Genomic DNA, 25,515 nt, shown 5'->3' with positions numbered 1-25,515 from the left:
TACATGATCACTTTATTTTGCTAGAGAATGCTTGCCATTAGTAGTTCACTCATGCCAACTCTCGGAAAGCATGTGAATGTGGGTATGACATATTGATAGGATATTGGTCTTGGTGGACTAGATCTGCTATGATGCTGCTGCTGCAGAGCAAGTACAGAGACTTGCTACTGCTAGAAAAAAAACCCCACACGTATGGCGTTATCATGTGGACATGCTGTTGCTGCACAATGAGACAAAACGCAAAAGACATACTTCCTCTAAGACTATGTGACCATGCCTGTGTCATTTAAGAAACTTTTCTGTCTTGCATTATGGGAATTAGGGTAATAATGTGTGTGTTAAAAAGAGGAAGCCAAACTCGGTTGAAAACATAGACTATTTAGCCTGAGACTGAGCACTTGTGTTTAAATGAATTGGAGAAATTGGAATGCCCAGTATAGCGTTTGGGGGTCCCACCTTACAGATAAAAGAGCCAATCAGCTTTTACATACAGACATCGCCTGTCAGTCAACTTAAGAACGTGCAAGCGCATTAGCTGGGCCATCATGAAAAATACCTTTTTTTTTTTTTTAAAGTGTGATCGAAGCTAAAGTAGTACAATTTATGACACCAGTGTTGTCAGATTTTACTGCTGATTTGAAATGTTCTTTGATCATAATCCGGACCAGCCATTTTAGAGATTTCGGTCAAGATGGTCACCAAGTGGACTTGCCTTCAGACATATAATCGACAGGGCTTCTAGTTTTAATATACAATCACAAATAACATTATATTCAAAATACACCATCTTCTCACTAGCCTAAAACAACAAAAAACATCCAGCTTTGAAACATTTATTCTTTGTACAAGCCAAGAGGTCAGTGTGCGTGACCTTTCAATGTTCTGTTAGTCACACGTCTTCTCGTCATACACGTTTGCAGGTCAGAGTTCACCAATCTTGAACTTTTGGGTGCAACAGAATGCAGAATTTCTTTGTATGAACTTGATTCCAGTTTTTTGGGTTTCTGATTCACATAATTGAAGTGAACAGATCTTGAAATGTAGTGAGATTGCAAATTTAAACCGCAAATTAAGAGACCAAAATGTTTATTTTTTATTTTATTTTTTTTAAATAGATTGACTATTCTTTATTAACAAAATATGCTTGAATCTCTAAATAAACTATTTGTCACCTTTAATATGGCCCTAAAAATAACAGATGTTTGGTAACACTTTACAGTAACCTTCATTAATAACAACATTAGCAAGCATTATATTATTGTTATAGGCCTAAGATTAATGTACTTTCAAAAAGCCATATCATGAAATTTAGTTTACATCTAGGACTGATCTGTTAAGCATTATATTATGTTTGTTAATGACTTGATGAAATTAGTTAATGAATGTTATCATAAAGTGTAACCAAATGTCTCTTAAAGAATTATTTTACAATAGCACAAACAATCTACATCGTTACTGCTGGCAACATTCTGAAAAGACAGATAAATACATACAGTATATATGAATAAAAGCATAATTAAACAATAAAAAGATGCTACCAATGATTATACAGAGTTCCAATCCAGTGGGTTTCGACCACAGAAGTGTGCGTGTAAAGAATTAGTAGAACTTAATTGTTTAGTGACCACATTTTAGGCTCTGTTAAGGTGTGTGTTCTCATTAGCGTCTTCATCCTCCGGTTCCTCTTCTGTATCTGGCTCGTGGATGAAACCATAGCGCCGATACACAGATCCGTCTCGGCTGGTGTAGACCACATCTGCTTCATCTCCGCTGTCCTCTGGCTCTGGGACACCGTGGGGCATAGGCCGAGGGTTGGGTTGCGCTCTGGCCACCCCACTCAGTCGTTCATAGCTCCGTTTCCAGCATAACCATTTCTTGGCCCGGGCCTGGACCAGGGCGAACACAGCTAGTGCCAGCACTACAGCTAGCAGGAGAGCAGCAGGTAAGGCTGCAGTGGTATGCTGTATCGCTCGGGATCTCAGAACAACTTCATCCTGGCTTTCACTTGATGCAGGGGCCTCAATACACAAAGCTGTGAAAAACAGGAGAGCATTAGAGGGATTTTCCACTTCAAAACTTCATGAAATTCAAGCGTCTATTTTCTGGTCTTCTAGCGTCATCCAACGTAATTGCAAAAATAAATTTTTCTAACCCCTACACATCTTCCATTGGTCAAACATACAGATAGTCCTAAACTCACTCCATCGGTTGAGACAGTGTTGCTGTGTCAGGCTGGTCTGGGTTCTCGGACAAATAGAGCAATATTTTAATAGCATGGTTGATGTTTTGAGAAAATCAACCTACAAATGTCTTAAAGCTCGGTCACATTTACCTTTGCACGGATGTGAAGAGAAGTGTGCAACCCGCAAAAACTAAATTCTAAGCAGCTGCTTGTTTTTATGCAGCACTTTATACTTTGAGAGTGAAGTTGTAAAAGAAACTCACCGCTAAATGCATTTCCTCGTCCAGTGTAAATATTCAGTGTAGCTGTGTACGAAGCACTGCCCACAAAGAGGTCAATGCCAAACCAAGAAACTTTCTATTCTTCAATGCTGGGATTTGGAATGTCAAAGGTCACCAAACTTGAACCCCAAGCAAAATTTTGTGGGGAAATGTCTTTGGCACCTGAAGTTAACCCAGCAAAATTCCTTATCGCACATGTTCCCATTGAAATTGCTGTATTTCGCCCATGGAATTTCGCCGTGCAAAGGTAAATGTGACCAAGCCTTGATCTTAATTTATCTCTGCATATTAAGCTGGGATATGAGAAAGGGTTTAAACACACTTCAGCAATAAACGGTGTACCTTAATTTCCTGCTCAGATACATCACCAGTACAATGAATGCGAAAAGGCTCCTGTCCTAAGTGGTGCATTTAGCCCTTGTGGTCATCATCTATGTCCAAACTTTGCTAAAGTAATGGTGCATTAACTGCCAAAAGGGCACACTGTGGATCCTTGCGAGTACCATTTTGAACCTTAAAACGACAAATAGGATGCCCTATGGTTCCTGGACTTTAAGGACACATGCAAACTAAGGCATAAGACTGCAAATCCACATGAACTGCACCATTTGATACAAGGCTAAGCTGGAAGCTAAGGCTGCACTATTATGACAAATCATAATTGTCGATTATTGCCCTTGATATTGTAATCGTGATTATTAATGACGATTATTTGATGAAATTACTGTGACGTCACTAAGCAGCCAACCGCTTCCAGTTTCTTCAGAACAGCAGGTTATGTGCTGTGCTGCAGTTACTTTTAAGCATTACATACTGTAAAAATGTTTGTTAAATGTTAATGTAAGCGCAGCGTAGTTCTAGCGGGAAGACTAGCAGCTGTACATCATCGCACCATTAGCTAGGTAACTCCTAGCCAATCAAATGTAAGCCATTGCCTTATAAGTCTGCTCAATCACATTGCTGTTTCAGTGTGCTAACACAGCAACCTCCACCACCCAACCGCCACCGGTTGAGTCCAGTCCTGCACGGGGGTAGGCTCCTTGCCCCTGCCTAAAATCCCGTATTGTGATCTTGTTCGCATAAGAACATTGTTAGATCATATTTGGCCTCAAATCTGTCACAGTGGTTGCACTTTGGAAGGTAAGATCAGCCAGTTTGAGAGTTTGTGTGATTCGTTAATATTTCAATCTACCAACAGCAGTTGTGGGTCAAACAGGTATTTATTTGGGCAGATGCGATAACGAAGATGGTCCGTGAAATATGACATTCAAGACTTTTTCTATGTCTGAAACATCCAAAATAAGCTGACTTCAAAACAAGCCATTTTATAACTGTTTAATACATAAATACAACTGTTATTCTTTTTAATAAATTGTACACAAAAATAGAGCAATGCAACAATATTCAAACTTAGAATGACTGAAGCTGTCACTCACTGCAGTTCTGGAGCTCACTGACAAAGTTCTGCACTCACAAATGCTCTCATAATAAATATAGCTGTTTAAACACAGTAAGTCAATTATTTAGATCTTGTCTGTACCTTGATTATAACGGTCGGGATCGTTTTAGTTTTGTTGCGTTGCTCGTTTGCGGTTTGTTTACCTACGGTAAATAAAAAGGTGAGACACTGAATTGAAAATTATTAAATTGCACACCTTTGTTCTACAGCTTCTTTTTGAGTGTCAGATGATGTTTCTTTAGCACTAATTTACATGTGCCATCGTAAACAGAGATGAAACATACTGTAAACAAGCATCTGCACTTCAGACCATTTAAAACTTGCGCATAAGGATTGGTTGTCATTACTGATTGGACTGAAGACTCACTGCGTCTCTGATTGGCCATTGTCATTTCATTGCTCAACGCACACGTCTGGGATTGGTTTCAAACTGAACCGCTGTAAAAAAATTCTAAATAGATTTATTTATTTTTATTGCCATGTCAGCATCACTGGCTATTTTCATGGCAAGATCAAGGTAGTTTTAAAAAGGTAATATACACGATATATAATACAGTAATATACACAATGAACATTATATAAAGATCTTTCATTTCAATATTTGATCAATTAAAAATGTTCCCTGGTGAAACATGTTTGAAAACATCCACTAAAAAACTTTGAGTAAAAACATTGCCTAGTGGCATTAAATGTAGGACATTTCAATAAAATGTGTTTTATAGACAGTGGTGTCTGACAAAAACCACATGTTGGTGGCACTTCCCCTTTCAATAAAAACATACGAGTAAGTCTGGAATGACCAATACGGCATCATGTATAAGCAGTCTGGTCATGGCTACACTCAAAAGGAAAACTTGTGAAAGATCTTTAATTGGTCAATGGGCTGCTTGGTACCAAGTGAGTCTCTTGAAGACAAGAGGCAATGGGATTAACAACAGTAGATAAACGCTGCAGTTCAGCAAAATTTATTTTAATCCCTCGGCAGTTCCACTGAATAATGCGATTATTCATTCTCAAGTAGGCAAAACCGATACATGCCCTTTACTTCTGCATTTAGGAGATAAGCTACGGCTACGAGAAGTGATGTCCTCTTTCATTTCAATATCCTTTGAAATTTCAGTCTTTTGACATCTTTTTCCTTGATTAACTTTTGGTAATTGTGTTCTTTTACTACTTTGTGTCTTTTTCCCTCTGAGATAGCTGACAGACTTAGTTCTTCAGTGACTTGGGTCTGACTTATTGTAATTTGGCTTTGGGTGCTTCGAGTCTTCTTTTTAGCAGAGTTAGAATTTTTGTTTATGAATTGTGGTTTGTCATTATTCACCCAGGTCAAGTCTGTCTGGCATTCAGCAGTGCTCCTGATTGGTTTTACCACAGAGGCGTAAGATTTCCTTATATTAAAGGCAGGAGACTCCTCAACCAATCTGCGTGCTTCAACGTAGCTCACTCTCTCCATACACTTTACTCTCTGGATTTCCTTCTCTTTGATCCAAACTGGACAGACTTTTGATGAGGCTGAGTGATCATCTGCGTAGTTGATGCATTTTGCCAGTCTTGTACAGCCTCATGTCCTTCCTCTCCACAATTACAGCATACGGACTTGTTTTTACATCCTGCAGAGCTGTGGCCTAATTTTTGACAATTAAAACATCTTAGGGGGTTTGGAATGAAGATGTTGACAGGTACACTCAGATATCCAAATTGGATCCTTCCTGGTGGTTGTGGTTTGTTGAATGTCACTCTGCAAGTTCCTGTTTTAATCATCTGGTCTTCTTTTTTTATCGTAATTCTTTTAATATTTGTTACACCTTGTCGGTTCAGTTCCGATGCTATGTCAGCCTCATCCATATCTTGTAGCTCTCTGGTACGGATAACTCCTTTACTGCTGTTTAGAGATGGATGATACAAGGATTTTATAGGAACATTGGCCAGCGTATTAGCACGCATTAGATTATCTGCATGAATTTGTTTTGGAACATTCCACCAGTATTTGTCCAGACTGTAGTTTTTTCACATCTTTAACTGTCCCTGCTATACCTGAGATATCTTTTTGTATTGCAAAAGGGGACAGCTTAGTCAGAGGCATGTCAAGTAGTACAGATTCTAAATCTCTGCCAATTTTCACTTTTTTGGGAGAACATGCAAGAAGTATCAGAGTCATCATCCACATTCTGTTCCAACTTTAGTCGTTTAGGTTTTTTTTTTTTTGGTTAGCCATGTTTGTTATTTTCGTTTCATTACTTCCGCTCCCCACCCACCTCGGAGTCCAACAAGGGGATTCACAGAGCCGTGGGTATCCTCTGGATATGCACCAAGGATACGGGTGTGATATACTCGAGCAAAAGGAACAAAGTTCATATTCCTCGATTGACCCTCAGCCAGCGCCCTTTAGGGCAAGTCTTCACTAGCCGTTTGATTGGACCGGGCCCTTCCAGCCTCCTGTCTATGTGAAGTCAGAGCCAAAGCACTGTGTTGGACCTGAAGGAGCCACAGCAACCCACATTCCTCAAGTGCCAGGACCTCTTTCTCTACAGTCACAGGTTGCAACTTAGGGCAAAGAAGTCGCCCCATCTTATGATCAGCAAGGGGGTGCTAGGGAGCTATTCTCCCACGGGGGCGTTCTAAATAGAAACCATTAACGCAACAGTAGACTTAGATTGAATAATCGTCAGTTTTCACAATTACATAATTGTGACCGTCGTAATCGGCATTCGTTTTTCGATTAATTGTGCAGCCCTACTGGAAGATAAAATATTTCATATAAGGAATGTTCTTGGTTTAATACAACAAACTGCAATAATTTCAAGTTGTCCCTTCATTTTTAGCTACAACGCTTAAACTTGCGTGTTGGCATGGGAGTAATATGACAGAATCACTTAACCATGTCTGTGTAAAGTTCTCTTTCAACTTTTATGTCAAGGCCACGTAATGCCGGTAAACTCAGTAGCTGAATGAAATGTGCAAGAACAGGTTTTTATTTTATTTTATTTTTTTTTTTACATGGAGCACTCCACTCAAGGAAATTAAAAGGAATATTTTGGGTTCAGTACAAGTCAGTGGACAGCATTTGTGGCATAATGTTAATTACCACAAAAAAAAATAATTTTGACTTGTCTTAAATAATAATAAAATAAAATCAAGGTTACAGTGAGGCACCTACAATTGAAGTGAATGCGGTCAATGTTTGGAGGGGTTAAAGGGCAGAAATGTGAAGCTTCTAATTTTATAAAAGCACTTACATTAATTCTTCTGTTAAAACTCATGTTTTGAGCTTTTAAGTCATTTAAATTGTCATTTTTGCTCTAAAATTACATTTTCACTCCACTGACAGTTACGTTTAGGGGATAGAGTTTATAAAATATGCATTCCTGTTGACTACTGCATTATTAAAGTAAAAATAACTCACTTTTGGCACCACTATGTGGACATCTTACTGGGAGTCAGCACTTCCATCTTAGGCCACTAGGGGCAGCGATTCAAATTTCAATAAGCACTGACCAATTTCGGCAGCAGAACTTTCACCGATTTCAGTGTTATCAGTGTTATTTACAGCCGAAATACATTTTTTACTGAATAATTCCTGTGTGCTTTAACAAAAATAAAAGCTTTAACCCTCCATAACACTGGCTTCCATTGTAAGTGCCTTGCTGTAACCATGAAAAACTGAAAATAATTTGAAATTAATTTCTGTGGTAATTGAAAATATGGCACAAATGCTGTTGATAGAGCATAAAGGTGCACTTAGTAATTTTTTCCTCATTAAAAAAGCTGTACTCCTTAAGAAATCAATTGTAACTTTGAAACATGTATAAAATAATTACCACTCACATGAGATGAAGTCTCCAGTCAAATCAGTAAACTTATAAAAGCAGTTTTATTCTATATGGAGGGGGTCCGCACACGGGGGCTGCCATGTTAGAATCACATAACCAGCTGAATACTACTAGCTTAATCTCAGTAGCTGCCCTGTTAATGGACATTTTCACTCATTGATTAAATTAATAATGGCTGACTGAATTTTTACATTGGCATCTGTAACTGAAAACTATTGATTTTGAATGATGCTGCATCCAAGCCACTAGGTGTCGGTGTATGTCCAAGACAGCATGAACATTGAGTGCACCTTTAATTTGTATTAAACATTGAAAATTCCTTATATCGACTATGCCTTTAATCATTACTTCATAGATCACACATTGACACAGGAATCAATGAACTCCTTTAAAGGCTTAAAATAAAAACTTTCCACTACCTGAGCCTGAATCGCAGAGACAACACTTTCTGTCCCTCTTCCCAGGCTGGCAACAGGGTAAACATTGACGGTCAATGGCATGTAGGGCGAAACCTGGGTGACAGGTGAGACAGCTCTGGAGACCAGCACCGGAACAGTGTTTACAGGACTCATCACAGGGCTCGCAGTCCCCCTAACAAAGACAGAGATGCATGTTTCTGTTGCTCTGTTTAAAAATTGCTGTTTGCTAGAAAAAAAAAAAGTCCTCAGAAATGACTGATTGTAGGGATACTGTATATTTACACAGTGACATGTAACAATATGGGTGCAACTGTAAACGGTCCACATGACATAAGTGACTTAAACATGAGTGCAAGCAGAAACAATAAAGCCAATGGACAACACAATACAAGTAGCACTACCAGTAGTACAACTCCATTACTTTGACTACTCTACAATGTTTTCAACATTATGCAAGTTAAATAAACAATTACACCTATACTTCATCTAAAACTATTTGACTTGTGAGCTATTAAGTGAACTGCAAAACAGCTAAAAAGTGATTAAATTTTTTTTTAAAAGTACCTAAAATAGTCACATCACCTAAAATATATACATTATATACTAAATATAATGTAAATAACCCCAGTAAATTTGTTGTATATGAAAATGTGCCAAATATGTAATAGTTCAATTTGAAATTGGTTTATGTGTCTGATTTTATGTTTGTCAGTTTCTTCAATATTATGATGTTGTTGCTCACTCTTTAACATTCGTTGCCAAGACACACAGGATATTAAATGTTGTACTTTCCTTGTATTTCCTTGAAGATATTCTTGTGAAGAGTAGCATGTTTGAAGAACCAGTTTAAACCAGTCATTTGCAAAGATGTGTTGAAAGAGCTCCAATAGAAAGAAAAGGCCATAAGTACACAAAAGTTTCTTTAAACATCTGATGAATAGGAATCTTATATAATACAATGCAGCTGTTTTGATATTGTTTCTCTTTAAAAAGCACAAAATCAGTGATTAATACGTAATGACTATTAAACAAAGGTGTTCTCTGAGTGTTATCAGTTATGTACTTCTGTTTTACTTGTTTGAAAGTCATACTCGACATACTGTACTGAAACTGCATATGCATCCATGTTTTAATCGCTGATATCGTTATATTACACTCAAATTTTTATTGTGTCACCAAATGAACATGATCACTTTATTTTGCTAGAGAATGCTTGCCATTAGTAGTTCACTTATGCCGACTCTCGGAAAGCATGTGAATGTGGGTATGACATATTGAAAGAATATTGGTCTTGGTGGACCAGATCTGCTACGATGCTGCTGCTGCAGAGCAAGTACAGAGACTTGTTACTGCTAGAAAAAAAAAAAACATACATACAGAAATAGCATGTGTTACATGCTGCTGCACAAATAGACAAACAAAACCCCAAAGCAGGAAAGCTGCACAAATGCATAACAAAAACAAACCCCCCAACCAAGCAGATCTACCACCAAAACAAATTACGTACTGCTGCTGCTCCGAAGAGACATGCGCACAGAGTGTATGCAAGCTAGGTGTGCCTAGGCCAGAGGACTAATGGCGTAATGTTAATGAACTAAATTTCTATGTGTGCCTCAACCTGCTTAGCTGAATAGCTTAAACGCTAGTGACCGAACTCATAATGTATACCTGACAAGCTATATGTGGATTTATTTAATCTAATGACCTAAGATAACGATGTGTGCCAGTCAGATTTGGCTAAGGCTTACCTTATTAAGACACACTTCTATGTGTCATGGCCAAAGCAGACCATACAAGCTGATAAAAGGAACCCTGAGCAAACCACTTGAGCAAATTGTATTTTCAGAGAAAAAAAAAAAAACTCTCACAGCGTGCTGCAGAGAAACTAGCTAAATTGCAAAATGGAGCCATTTAAAATAATACACATGGAGAGAGACGCAAGATGATTGGCTACCTGATAACAAATCAGAGAACCAATCAGCTTATGCCATGCAAGCCGATTGGCTTAGCATGTCACATGTAAGCGAGTCAACTGGCTAACAGATAACAAGTCAAAGAACCTATCAGCTTGCACCACATAGAGTTGCATGGCTGAACACTGGCCATTTAATTTTCTAGGGCAATCCATATTTTCGACATCAATCAATAAAAAATTAGATAACAAAACATTTGTTGCCACTGGCATCTGAAATCTTGCAAGAAATAGTATTGATAACAGCTGTAAACTTTATAACATTTTATGACACTTTTCCCTATAAAAAGCAGTAATTGATAAGGCACTCCCATTAATACACAGAACAATGACAAACCTAGACACACTCTCACATTAGCACTTACACTCTGTGAGTAATAGCGGCTCTCTTCACAGCGAGGGTAACACACCCCGCCCTGCAGGACGCTGCCCCAGTCACACATTACACAACCCTGAGGAGTGTTATCTGCAAACAACAAACACATGAAGAAACATACCCACTGTTTCTTTCAAAAAGACAATCTGAGGTTATTCTGGAGTGTAGGCAAGACAGAGGGCGAGGGAGGACATACAGGTGCATCTCAATAAATTAGAATGTCGTGGAAAAGTTCATTTATTTCAGTAATTCAACTCAAATTGTGAAACTCGTGTATTAAATAAATTCAATGCACAGACTGAAGTAGTTTAAGTCTTTGGTTCGTTTAATTGTGATGATTTTGGCTCACATTTAACAAAAACCCACCAATTCACTATCTCAAAAAATTAGAATATGGTGACATGCCAATCAGCTAATCAACTCAAAACACCTGCAAAGGTTTCCTGAGCCTTCAAAATGGTCTCTCAGTTTGGTTCACTAGGCTACACAATCATGGGGAAGACTGCTGATCTGACAGTTGTCCAGAAGACAATCATTGACACCCTTCACAAGGAGGGTAAGCCACAAACATTCATTGCCAAAGAAGCTGGCTGTTGACAGAGTGCTGTATCCAAGCGTGTTAACAGAAAGTTGAGTGGAAGGAAAAAGTGTGGAAGAAAAAGATGCACAACCAACCGAGAGAACCGCAGCCTTACGATTGTCAAGCAAAATCGATTCAAGAATTTGGGTGAACTTCACAAGGAATGGACTGAGGCTGGGGTCAAGGCATCAAGAGCCACCACAGACAGACACTACAGTTGTCTTATTCCTCTTGTTAAGCCACTCCTGAACCACAGACAAAGTCAGAGGCGTCTTACCTGGGCTAAGGAGAAGAAGAACTGGACTGTTGCCCAGTGTTCCAAAGTCCTCTTTTCAGATGAGAGCAAGTTTTGTATTTCATTTGGAAACCAAGGTCCTGGAGTCTGGAGGAAGGGTGGAGAAGCTCATAGTCCAAGTTGCTTGAAGTCCAGTGTTAAGTTTCCACAGTCTGTGATGATTTGGGGTGCAATGTCATCTGCTGGTGTTGGTCCATTGTGTTTTTTGAAAACCAAAGTCACTGCACCTATTTACCAAGAAATTTTGGAGCACTTCATGCTTCCTTCTGCTGACCAGCTTTTTAAAGATGCTGATTTCATTTTCCAGCAGGATTTGGCACCTGCCCACACTGCCAAAAGCACCAAAAGTTGGTTAAATGACCATGGTGTTGGTGTGCTTGACTGGCCAGCAAACTCACCAGACCTGAACCCCATAGAGAATCTATGGGGTATTGTCAAGAGGAAAATGAGAAACAAGAGACCAAAAAGTGCAGATGAGCTGAAGGCCACTGTCAAAGAAACCTGGGCTTCCATACCACCTCAGCAGTGCCACAAACTGATCACCTCCATGCCACGCTGAATTGAGGCAGTAATTAAAGCAAAAAGGAGCCCCTACCAAGTATTGAGTACATATACAGTAAATGAACATACTTTCCAGAAGGCCAACAATTCACTAAAAATGTTTTTTTTATTGGTCTTATGATGTATTCTAATTTTTTGAGATGGTGAATTGGTGGGTTTTTGTTAAATGTGAGCCAAAACCATCACAATTAAAAGAACCAAAGACTTAAACTACTTCAGTCTGTGTGCATTGAATTTATTTAATACCCGAGTTTCACAATTTGAGTTGAATTACTGAAATAAATGAACTTTTCCACGACATTCTAATTTATTGAGATGCACCTGTAGGTCGAAAATTCCACAAAATTCAAGGACATTAAACTTCTAAACTTTGAAAGTAATTTTCTGTAATCCACCACTGACTATTCAAGCTTAAATTAATTTATTCATTTACATCCATAAATCTCCACGTTCACTTTCAAAATGTGTAAGAATGTTGAAGTGGAGATTTATAATAAATAAGAAATTAAATATTAATCTGTTTCTCACCCACACCTATAATATCGCTTCTGAAGATATGGATTTAACCACACAAGTTGAAATATTTCAACGCAAATCGGATCCAACCAATTTTGCATCCGGAGTAGGGTTGCAAAGGGGTGGAAAATTTCTGGTAAATTTCCGGAAACTTTCCAGAAACTTTCCATAGGAAGTTAAGCTGGGGAATTTTGGAAATATTGGAAAAAACTTTGGGCACTTGGCTATATGCTGCTGCATTTTGTGGCATTCTTAACACAGGTCTTTGCACAGTATGTGCAAATGTACACAGCCTTTCCTTCTACATTGGCTGAGGTGAAATGTATCCACACATTAGATGGCGCATGTGGCATTGTTCTGTAGAAAAAGATTAGAAAAGAGCTTGTAAAAAACACTAATGCAGTGCCATGCACAGATATATAAATAGTTAGCTAAACAATTGGAATATAATTAAATGGTAAAAATATTTTACAATTGATGCAGGACAAATGAATACAAATAGGCTAGATGAATTGATGAACACTCCTCAATCAGCATGCTTAATCAAACTATAACCTATGTTCTTGTATGATAACAGAAAACTGGCTAGCAGAAGGCAGAAGAAACAGCATCACAGTTGAGCTAGCTAGCACCATGATAGCTAGCCTCTTAAATTGTCAATGAAATGGTGTTAGCTAGCTTACATTTAGCATATCTGATTTACTGGCTAGCTAGCTACTGTATAAACACATTTTGATTTAGTATTTGCTAGTTAAACTTTAATACCATAGATCAAATATATTTACCCTAGTAATATCATCAAAACTTACTTGACTGGATGTAGTCCTTGGGCTCAAATGCAGTAGTGTGGCTTCAATAGTCCTGCTGTAGTAAGTAGCCTACTGTAAGTAGTGTGCTGTGTGCATGTGATTGAGGAATGCGCAGGGTAGAAATTCAACTGAATTTGTATTAAATCTGGTTGTTTTAACCAAGATTATGCTGCAAGATGTTTTTTTATAATCTACATTTAAGTTCCCTGTTATAGGCTAACTTGCCATTTTATTTGTTTATTCCCATTAATTCCCATATATTCCCATTAATTCCCATATATTCCCGTTAATTCCCATGGAAAGTTTCCAACTTTGAAAATTCCTGGAATTTTGCAACCCTAACCAAGAGATGGTCGGAACCTCACGCAGCCCCTGTGCGACTCTCCATTGGAAATGAATGTCTAACGGTTTATCGGCCTTACACCTGGTCATCTCTTTTGACCAGTTGTCTTCGGATTTCAAGGGGAGAGTCTCTGACCCCGTTTACACCTGGTATTAAGATCCATTTTCATGAGGACATACATCAATCATTACGTCTGTGTATAACTGAATGTTAATAAAGCACAAAAAAGCAAAAGAAGAGAAAGAAAGCGCTAAAAACCGGCACACAGTTTCTCTTAATTATAATAATTAATTAATTTAATAATGAATTAAGGACTCAAGATGGCGCCGAGTATGGCTGCTGCGTTGTGAGCTCCGACACAACATAGTAGTGTTTTGTTCACAATTCTTATGTTTTTTGTCTTGGATGTTGTCTGACTTATTGTCTACGACAGACAAACACTTTTGGACATTGGTTCAGCAATTTCACACCGTAAACCGGACTTCACATTCCTCAATGCCGACCCGCTGTTTACAAACACGCCAGCGGAGCCCTTTGTCTGCGCAAAAGGAAAAGGGGAAACAGAGCCGGCATCCTCATCAGAGTAAGACGCCGCGCAAATCGACCCCCGCTACCCACTATTCTACTGGCAAATGTTCAGTCTCTGGATAACAGGCTCTGCGAGCTGAAAGCGCGGATCTCTTTCCAACGAGAGACGAGGGACTGCTGCATTATCTGCCTTACGGAAACTTGGATGTCTGCGGAGATTCCAGACTCAGCCATTGAACCCGCAGGGTTCTCTGTGCACCGAGCGGACAGAGCGAAAGACCTCTCAGGTAAAAGTAGAGGAGGTGGTGTATGTTTTATGATCAACAAATCCTGGTGTGATCAGAGGAACGTACATTCTATCAAGTCTTTCTGCTCTCCTGATCTGGAATTTCTTATACTTCTGTGTCGACCATTCTGGCTACCGAGGGAATTCACAGCGGTCATTATCACAGCTGTGTACATTCCCCCACAAGCCGACACAGACCGGGCACTCAAGGAACTGTATGGGAGTATAAGTGAGCAGGAAACCGTGCACCCTGAGGCCACGTTCATTGTGACCGGGGACTTTAATAAAGCCAGTTTAAAATCAGTCGCACCAAAATACCACCAGAACATTAGTTTCAACACACGAGGGGACTGGGTTTTGGACCATTGCTACTCTCCCTTCCGGGATGGCTACAAATCCCTCCCCCGCCCACCATTTGGCAAATCGGACCACTCTTCCATTCTGCTTCTGCCCCTTACAGGCAGAAATTGAAACAGGAAGCACCCACCCTCAGAACGATCCAGTGCTGGTCGGACCAATCAGATTCTACGCTACAAGACTGTTTTGATCACATGGACTGGGAGATGTTCCGGTCCGCCTCTGATGACGATATCGAGCTTTATGCTGATAGCGTAATGTGTTTCATCAGAATGTGCGTAGAGGACGTGGTTCCGACCAGAACAATACGGCTCTATCCGAATCAGAAACCTTGGATTAATAGCGATGTTCGCGCGACACTTAATGTGCGGACCTCCGCTTTTAATTCCGGGAACGCAGAGGAGCATAAACAAGCCAGTTATGCCCTCCGAAAAACCGCAAAACGCCAGTACAGGAGCAAGATTGAAGGACAGTTTAACACCACCAACTCTAGAAGCATGTGGCAGGGAATTAACATCATCACGGACTTTAAAGGGAATAAAAACTCCGCCATGAACACCGCTGCCTCTCTCCCGGATGAGCTAAATACTTTTTAAGCTCGTTTCGAGGGAAATAACACCGCCCTCGTGGAGAGAGCTCTCGCGGCTGAAGCTACAGAGGTTAGTTCACTCTCCGTCTCTGTAGCGGATGTAACCCGATCCTTCCGACGGGTGAATACCCGCAAAGCTGCGGGCCCAGACGGCATTCCGGGCCGAGTCATCAGAGCGTGCGCGAACCAGCTGGCTGGTGTTTTTACGGACATTTTCAACCTTTCCCTCTCTTTGTCTGTAGTCCCCACATGCTTTAAAACATCCACCATTGTGCCTGTTCCAAAACAATCAAAAATAACTTGCTTAAATGACTGGCGTCCTGTTGCTCTGACCCCCATCATCAGCAAATGCTTTGAGAGACTAATCAGAGATTACATCTGCTCTGTATTGCCTCTCTCTCTTGACCCATTGCAGTTTGCTTACCGCAACAACCGCTCCACTGATGATACCATTGCATCTACAATACACACTGCTCTCTCCCACCTGGAAAAAAGAACACTTATGTGAGAATGCTGTTTGTAGACTACAGCTCAGCATTCAACATCATAGTGCCCTCCAAGCTAGATGAGAAACTCCAGGCTCTGGGCTTAAACAGCTCGCTGTGCAGCTGGATCCTGGACTTCCTGTCAAGCAGATGCCAGGTGGTTAGAATAGGCAGCAACATCTCCTCCTCACTGACCCTCAACACTGGAGCCCCACAGGGCTGTGTTCTCAGCCCACTCCTGTATTCCCTGTACACACATGACTGTGTGGCAACACATAGCTCCAATGCCATCATTAAGTATGCTGATGACACGACGGTGGTAGGTCTGATCACTGACAATGATGAAACAGCCTACAGAGAGGAGGTGCACACTCTGACACACTGGTGTCAGGAGCACAACCTCTCCCTCAGTGTCAGTAAGACAAAGGAGCTTGTGGTGGACTTCAGAAGAAAAGACAGAGAACACAGTCCCATCACCATCAATGGAGCACCAGTGGAGAGAGTCAGCAGCTTCAAGTTCCTGGGTGTCCACATCACTGAGGAACTCACATGGTCCATCCACACTGAAGTCGTTGTGAAGAAGGCTCATCAGTGCCTCTTCTTCCTGAGACGGCTGAGGAAGTTTGGAATGAACCGCCACATCCTCACACGGTTCTACACCTTCACTGTAGAGAGCATCCTGACTGGCTGTATCTCTGCCTGGTACGGCAGTAGCACCGCCCACAACCGCAAAGCACTGCAAAGTGTGGTGCGAACTGCCATACACATCATCGGAGGTGAGCTTCCCTCCCTCCAGGAAATATATACAAGGCGGTGTGTGAAAAAAGCTCGGAGGATCATCAGAGACTCCAGCCACCCGAGCCATGGGCTGTTCTCACTGCTACCATCAGGTAGGCGGTATCGCAGCATCAGGACCCGCACCAGCCGTCTCCATGACAGCTTCTTCCCCCAAGCAATCAGACTTCTGGACTCTTGATCTCCCACGATCAAATACATCAGCACTGCACTTTATTACCCTTACTCTTATATCTCACACCGGACTGTCATAAATTATATTATTATTATATTATATTCTCTGTTAACAACTGACTATCAACCGACAGCCTGAATGTCAATACAGTACAATACTGTACATTCTATATATATATATACTTTTTTTATATATTTTTATTTTTTATTTTTATTGAATAATGTGTATCTATATAGTGCATATTGTATACTGTACAGTGTATGTTATTATTTGTATATTGAGTGTAATTATGTATATATCAGATGTTTAAATTGTGCTGTGTTAATTTGATGTTATTGTAAATTGGTATATGTCTCATCACTGTCACGACTGCTATGTTGATCGGAACTGCACCCAAGAATTTCACACACCATTGCACTTGTGTATATGGCTGTGTGACAATAAAGTGATTTGATTTGATTTTTGATTTGAATTTGATTAATAATTTAATTTAATAATTAGAAGCAATCATTACGTAAAGACCATAATTCTGAGATATTTTAGTGCAGTATCTGTAACTGATCTTCTTATGTGCATGCTTCTCATATCGGTGCCCTTGCATGCTGATATCAGACACTTTTAAAAACAAGTTTAAACACTTGTTTTATTAGGCAGTGCCCCACTAATGTGGCACTACAAGCCCAATAGCCCCTTTCCCACCTATAGTCCCAGTACTTTTCCCATAGTACCTTCCAAATGAGAACTCTTAAGAGGAACAGGACACCCGAGGAGACGTTTCCGTCTTGCATTCGCATGCACAAAATTACCCCACCTACAGTCCCAGTACTTTTCCCACCTACAGTTGGATACTTTGTTGGTTTTATGTTATGTCTGTTAAGGGGATTGTAAAATTAGCACAATCCTCTAAGTAGCAGGCTAGCAGCTACAAGTTTGTTTACAAATGGCAGCTGCTTGGGGCCTGGGTAGCTCAGCGGGTAAAGGGTCTGGGTAAAGACGCTGACTTCCACCCCTGGAGTCACAAGTTCAAATCCAGGGCATGCTGAGTGACTCCAGCCAGGTCTCCAAATTGGCTTGGTTGTTAGGGAGGGTAGAGTCACATGGGGTAACCTCCTCATGGTTGCTATAATGTGGTTTGCTCTCGGTGGGTCAAGTGGTGAGTTGTGCGTGGATGCCGTGGAGAACAGCGTGAAGCCTCCACACGCGCTATGTCTCCATGGTAACGTGGTCAACAAGCCACGTGATAAGATGCGTAGCAAAAAGCTACAGAGAGTGCCTTGTATCTAAACAGAATTACAATATTCTGAAAAAATATTTATCCTTGTAAAACATAAAGACTACAGGAACACTATTTACGCTATGGCACGCCCTCTCATAACCTATTGCTTGTAAAAACAATTCTCGCATATATGAGCCTGATGTGATGTTCTGATATTACATCAGACAGTTATTTGGAATAGTACTTATCAAATGGTTGGATAAGTGACATCCTGGTCACCTAAAGCCTAGTTTACACTACACGACTCAAGCTCGTCTCCTCTGATGTTTTGAGTCTGCAACTGGTCCGCTACAATAAGTATTAGATCTCACGACGAATGGTCTTGTAGTGTGTGCAACTCCTGCGACATGCCGAGACCAGTCGCTGACACTACGACAGATTTCAAACCAGTTTGATCTCTAGACATCTTGTCATCAGGTTTGCACATCGTCCTGACGAGTGAGAGACCGAATATGAGGTACAGCCAATGAAATACAGAGATAGCTCAAGAGGAGAACAATATATTGGGAAGCAGAAGACAAAAAATAATTCGAAAATAAAATAAAACTTCACCCACATCTCCCTACCCACTGTCTTTATTATTTTCAGCTGTTTCACTTAATTTTTCCCCTTTGCAAATAAGTGCAAAATGTGCACGTTCTTTCATGTTTGTTAAAAAAGGAGAGCAAAGTATTGAATAAGTAATTAGAATATAATTATTGTCTTGAGCTGTTTTTATAAAAAATAATTCCTGTGAAAATGGTGCCAATAAGCTTTGTTGACATGTTTGTTGACATGTTGAATAAACGGGACGACGCTAAAGACAGCTTTAACTGGGTCCAAACTGTTTTGAGATTTGTCCACTTCGAACACATTCAGATATAAGGCCCTTTCCCACTGCAGGTCTAAAGCACGTTTTAGTTACTTTTTCCCCGTGGCTAGTACTTTTCGTCGTTTTCACACCTGAGGAATTATATATCGCCGTTTTAAGGAACATTTTTAGCTCTTACTTTGGGGTAGGTACTTTTGGGGGCGTAGAGGGACTGTGGGAGGTGCTGCAGCCTGTGATTGTTCAAAAACCTATGACACACAAAGCAATAAGAAGCGCGAGGAGTCGGCAGCCGCCATTTGTTTTTTGTTTTATTTTATTTTCTCCCCTTTTTCTCCCCAATTTGGAATGCGTGTCCTAAGTCCTCGTGGTGGCGTAGTGACTCGCCTCATTCCGGGTGGTGGAGGACGAATCTCAGTTGCCTCTACGTCTGAGACCATCAATCCACGCATCTTATCACGTGGCTTGTTGAGCGCGTTACCACGGAGACATAGCGCATGTGGAGGCTTCACGCTGTTCTCCGCGGTAACGTGCTCAACTTAACTAAAGACTTTTTATTTAAGACTTAAATAAAATGGCAAAGCAACTACATTTGCTTTGGTATTAATTTAACTAATTGTATATGTATACAAATTTAAGCAAATTTAAATAAATCTAATTTAAACCATTTGTTTAAATCTTACTTTAGCTAGGAATCATTTTTTGATTGAATGAAATTAATTGTACTGCAACTGGTTCATATAACTAATCTGCAGCATACAAAAAAGTGTTACAAAAAGAGATTTAGTACTTGACTTAGACTGACAAAATTATAAAACTTGAGACTTGACTTGAAATCTGCGATTTTAGATCATGTGGATGAGTGGAAGCACCTGTACAGGACTGGCAGCTGGTATGGCACTGTTTGCAGCTATGTTCGCTCTCGTAAAAGCGCTGTGGGCATTGTTCCACACACTGCCTGGTGCCTTGCAGGTCCAGCAGAGGAGGTGCACATACCCTGCAGGCATCCGGCCCTGGACCTGAGCACTGCTTACAGGAACCTTCACACTTCTCACAGCGTTCACCTGAGCTGTAGTACCTGAGGAAGAATATACAGTCACTGAGCACTTTATTAGGTACACCTAAAATATATACATTATATACAGCATATATTAGAAATTCTACTCAAATGGCTGCTTTCAAATATTTAACATATATTTTAGCATATATTTCATATATTTCCTCTGTTAACCCCCTATGTTTTAACATCCTTGGCTGTTGTTACAGTATAAGTGACAGCAAGTTTACAGTTGACTTTATTAATCTGCATCCAACACCCAATGATCCCCATGCTTTAACTTCCTTGACTGTGGTTATAAGTGGCATCAAGTTTAAAAGCTGACTCTGTATTTATTCATTTGCATTTTACAACCCATGACGTGTGTCCAAAGATTATGAAACATGTACAAAAGAGTGGACTAAAAGTCGCTCATATGGCTGACAAGATGGTTAGCCTAACAAAATGGGTCTTACCCTGTGGGACAGTGACTAACACAGAGATGAGAGAGAAGGTGAAGATAGCCTGGTGCACAGCTCAGACAGTCTCTTGGAGATGCTCCAATGCAGGTGGTACACACGTGATCACAGGGCATACAAAAACCAAGCTCTACCCCATCAGCCTCTTCATGGGCACTGTAAGTACCCGCTGGACACTTGCTTACACATGAGCCATCTACAACACAAAAACACAGGTTCCCATGAAGACCAGTAAGCTAAAGGTGTTGCATAAGAAGAAAATCTAAATAGATTTTACACAAAACATCATGTGTCAGTCTGCACCCTACTGTATTTCAGCAGTAAGTACACTGCCCAGGGAGACATGTGTCGCAGCAGTTCCAAGGTGAAATGTCCACTCTATGGCACTAAAAGCTGAGTTAAATGTTCTCCCAAACAGATGAGGTTTTTTAACCTAAACCTGACCGAAAACCTTACCGGTAGTGTCATAGAAAGCAAATGTGAGAGCAAAACATATGAGGTTTTTGAGGTTAAAGAATTAGTTCACCCGAAAATGAAAGTTCTCTTATGATTTACTCATCTTTAGAGCTATACCCAATGTGTATGTCTTTCCTTCTTCAGTAGAACTGAAGTTAAGATTTTTATAAACACATTTCAGCGCTGTATGTCCATACAATGCAAGTGAATGGGTGCCATGACGCTGCTGGGTGTTAGACGGTCCAAAAGGCATATTTAGGATCCATAAAAGTAATCCACAAGACTCCACTCGATCAGTGAATGTCTTCTGAAGCAAATCGATAGGTTTGTGTAAAAATTAAATTGATAATTTAAACTTTATTAACTTTTAATAAATGCTTCCTGCTACCAGTCGACCCATCACGGAGCTGTCGCGTGACATAAGCCTGATGGCACGTTCATGTGAGAAGTCAGAATTGCGCACTTTGTATACAACAGAGAAACAAACGTCACGTGAGAGTTAGGTCATTTCAAACAGCAATACTGCTGTGGGCAGAAACAATGATTTAAAGTTAAAAATGTTTTAATTATCGATTTGTTTCTTACACAAACCCATTGCGGTCTTCGTTTGAACAATCTCGATATCGATTCTTAAATCCCAAGATCGATCGTTTACTCTTTGCGCAGCCCTCCACTACAATGCGAGGAAATCACTCTCATTTGCAACCAAATTTCATGCTATGTGTAACAAATATGGCAAATGTTCAGATTTCACTCACCAGTGATTGTGTAGTATAGTGGTGGAGTATTCAGCAGCGAGATCCTTTCATTGCGTGTTGCGAGTAAAAGTTGGTCCGTGTAATGTGTGTCCAAAGACGAGAACCACTCGACCCATTTGTCATTGAATAATGTCTCTTTTAATACCCTTTCTGTTCTCAGATGTAGATCAAAAACATGCATCATGCATGGCACAGATGAGATAAAGCCATTCAAGTCTCTCTCCTTAACATGAACTTATCTACAGACGCTCTTTATAGAAATGCCGGGTTTGTTAAAGAGACAAAGGTTTTAGCATGTGTTCAACAAATACTTGTAAGTAGTACAAATTATGTAATTAAGCAATAGACATTTAACACAAAATAATATGTCAAATACAATATCTTATATACTGAATGAATACATGGATTAGTTCATTTTTAAAAAGCCAAAATGTGACTGTTTTTACTATAATTAGTAAAATGAATAATTTCGAAATGTTCCTAGTTAGAAGGTCCCCTATATAATTACAGCATTAGCTGCCTGGGAGAGAATTTCTTTCATATGTAAGCAAAAGGGACATGCCAAATACAAATATAAAATGCCAATATGAACTGATATTGAATCAAATTGAAATCAGAATTGGAATCGATTTTCATCGAGCTTTTGAATCGTATTAATACCCAGCCCTAACATGTACTATAGTGAAAGAGTTTAGATGAGCATTGTGTGAGGAACAGGACAAAAAGTAAGTGTTTATAAACTGAAAATATGGCGTTTTACTCATGATTTGTGCGAAAGTGATTAAAAGTCATTGTTGTTGAAACTAATGCAATACGTACAACGAGCCACGTAAAAAGAAAAACTGTAAAAATGTAGGTATAGAAACGTGTTTCTATGAGCCCAGGTTGGTAACCGTCTGTCGGTCTGTCTGCTGCTTCACGACAGGCAACGGTTGATGCTACTAAGGCTTCTTTTGGAACATTGTTCATTGTCTGGGAAAAAATATATGAACTTACTAGCTAAATTTTGTCTGCAACTGTACATTACTTAATATTAACATTCTTGTTTTTAGAACTATAAAATCACAATCACACTTTGAAACGTACTGCTGTACTGAATATCAGCACAACTGTAATTCCAGGCCCAATCACAACAGCACTCTTGCTTGAGTGATATTGCTTAAATTTCACTGAACTTTTTAAAAGCTAAAACGAATATGCACGATAAACAAAGAAGATGATACCAAAAGGATATCGTCATAGTATGTTATACAGAGATGTTAGTGATAAATACCTGCTACATTTTAATGCATGTCGCAGGTAATTGAGTCATTATTTACCAGTGTTTAGTGAATCAAAGCCTTTGCTAGTGCCCGTATTTAATTACATGATATACTGATTCACATCAGAGGGAACTATAGAGTGGGATGAGACACACCCAATGTCTTTCCTTTCTATGTTAGGCCTACTGTAGATCAAAAAGAGGGATTAAATGGCAAACCCTAGCAAAAAAAAAAAAGCAAACCACAACTGAGAAGCACTTTAACCAAGTAGGAACAATTGCCAACTTCATACACATTGAAATTATTTGCCTTATTTCAATGCATTCAGATGCATACAAAAGAAAAGCAGTAGCTAAAAGGAAAGTATTGACTTCAGGGAATTCGTACTGTTTAGGTAGTTGGGCAGGGCACAGGTCTGGCATTCGCCATGTCCAGGGCCATCGCAGGACTGGCAGAGTCGATGACATGCTTGGCAAGTGAACTGGTTTTTTTGGAGGAATGTTCTGGGCGGGCAGTCCGAATCCCCGGTTACCCCGCACATCATGGTGTTGGGGTCCAGTACCAGACCCTTTTCACACTGTAGACACTGGGTGGGCTCGGGACCCTCACAACGGGCACAGGTCTGGTGACATTCTACGGTGCAATAAATGTAACAGATAAGTAAATACATGGACCCACTTTATATTAGGTGTCTTTAACTACTATTTAATTAAGCATTTGATACAATATAGATACTTATATTATGCACATGCGTGTTGTTGCATTGTACGGTATGGATTCATCTCATTTTTAGTCTCATATCATATTTATTTCAACACTGCTCTTGTGCAAAAGCAACCACACAATGGATTTATCCAGCAACTTACCAACTTAAGCGGCAATAACTCACTATGATGTCATAGCTCTGGTTTTAAAAGGCAGTTTAGATTATTATACAAATGATGTAATGCAAATACCACACATAACCACAAATTCACAAATTTCTATACATTATAAATAACTAGACTTCCATAAGTGAGTTAATAGCCTACTGGCTAATGCTGTTTTTAAACTTTGTGCACTCGCTTGGTTGTTTTCTGCTTACTGAAAAGCAGCTGAAATTGTAAAATATGATGGCAAATGGATTTGCTCCATACACAATACAGATGTGGCTTTTGAGAATGCGTGACCAAAAAATGTTTTGCATCATATGGTATTAGGCAGCAAATAACAGGCATGATCTATAGGGGGCAGTCATGTTTCATTCTTTGAACATGATTGCTAATGGTTAGTAAGTCCATCCATATACCGTCTAAAATAGTCATGTTGTCAGCAGAAAAATTCTAGTGAGAACAAAAATCGCAATAAGCTAGCGATATTGATAGTAAGCGATATTGAGCCAAATCAGCAATGGCTACACAATTGTTAGCTATAAGTATACTTTCTCAGAACCGTAATGCAGTGGCATTATAGGCTATATGTTGCTGCGTTCATTTGGTGGGCTGTTGGATAAATCCATTGTCTGTTGCTTTATGTGAGAGATCAGAGTTGTTATCAATATGCAACAGTCAAAAGAATGTTAATGTTCTGAATTAAAAATTAGATTAATCCATCAGTAGAGCTGAATTGTGTCGAACTCTTATTCTGATAGGTTTGATCATAGACCAATGATAGGCTTATGTTGAATAATATGGAAATAAAAAATATATTGTTTTCTAAAGCCATTTATTGTATTGTCTTTTTAAGTGCTTTCCTCGTGTGCCAATATAATGTAATGCATTTTAATTATCTGTATTTTTTTTAAATTATATATATATATATTATTTATAATTTAAATATAACTATTTATAATTATTTAATCATTACATATTGAATTATTGTTATTTGAGGCACTTTCTAAGCAAATCTTTATGTATGCGATTGATTGCAATTAATTAATCGGCATACCAAGTAATTCATTCGATTAAAATTTTTTCATAAATTAGTGTAATTACCACTTTAATACATTATAACACTTAAAATCTATTCATGTTTAAATAATGTTTATTATGCATTAAAACATGCATTGAAATTAACATTATAACATCATACAGGGTTCCATGTATCATATCTATCATTTTATAGAGACTGCACTCATTAAACACAATTTCTAGCTGAAAATGTTGTATCCTTCCTCACTTTGGATAAAAGTGTCTGCTAAATGAATAAATGGAAATGGAAATCTGCTAGTGTTAAATAAATACAGCTAATACCTCACCCTGGCATTCTCTATCAGATGTTTGGTAATAAGTTCCCACGGGGCATTCTTCCAAACACATGCCCTCATAGAGTTTTGGGGTGAGAGCCGAACAAGTCTCACAGTCATCCGAGAGAGGCCCAGAGCAGGTTGCACAGGTGGGATGACAGCTCACGCACACTCCCTGGTCCAAATCCTCAAAGTAGCCTTTTGGACAGACGGCTTTACATGCACCGTTCAGGAGTAGATAGAGAAAGCTGCACCCTGAAAGCAAATGAGAAACTCATTACATAACACATAATATTAGTGGGAAAACAAATTACATTCCTTTCTGTTAAGGTGTTCAGTGTTCAAGGTATTTGACAGTAATACCATGGTACTGAA

The 25,515-nt window shown here is 39.4% G+C and overlaps 1 protein-coding gene across 1 annotated transcript in view; it reads right to left on the bottom strand.

The window, feature by feature from the left end:
* Positions 1-819: 819 nt before the first annotated feature.
* LOC127436324 (proprotein convertase subtilisin/kexin type 5-like) overlaps positions 820-25,515 on the bottom strand; it is a 43,898-nt gene continuing 19,202 nt past the window's right edge. Inside the window, exons 10-16 of the mRNA XM_051690415.1 lie at positions 25,153-25,395; positions 23,304-23,549; positions 20,438-20,636; positions 19,798-20,003; positions 10,512-10,612; positions 8,175-8,346; positions 820-2,032 (exon numbers count right to left, since the gene is read on the bottom strand). Coding sequence (XP_051546375.1) covers positions 1,632-2,032; positions 8,175-8,346; positions 10,512-10,612; positions 19,798-20,003; positions 20,438-20,636; positions 23,304-23,549; positions 25,153-25,395 — 1,568 coding nt within the window. The 3' untranslated portion in view covers positions 820-1,631. The remainder of the gene's footprint in view (positions 2,033-8,174; positions 8,347-10,511; positions 10,613-19,797; positions 20,004-20,437; positions 20,637-23,303; positions 23,550-25,152; positions 25,396-25,515) is intronic.

Source organism: Myxocyprinus asiaticus, chromosome 46, assembly GCF_019703515.2.
Source record: "Myxocyprinus asiaticus isolate MX2 ecotype Aquarium Trade chromosome 46, UBuf_Myxa_2, whole genome shotgun sequence".
NCBI classification, from domain to species: Eukaryota; Metazoa; Chordata; class Actinopteri; order Cypriniformes; family Catostomidae; genus Myxocyprinus; species Myxocyprinus asiaticus.
The sequence above is the reverse complement of the archived record's forward strand: the minus strand, read 5'-3'. Positions and strand labels throughout refer to the sequence as shown.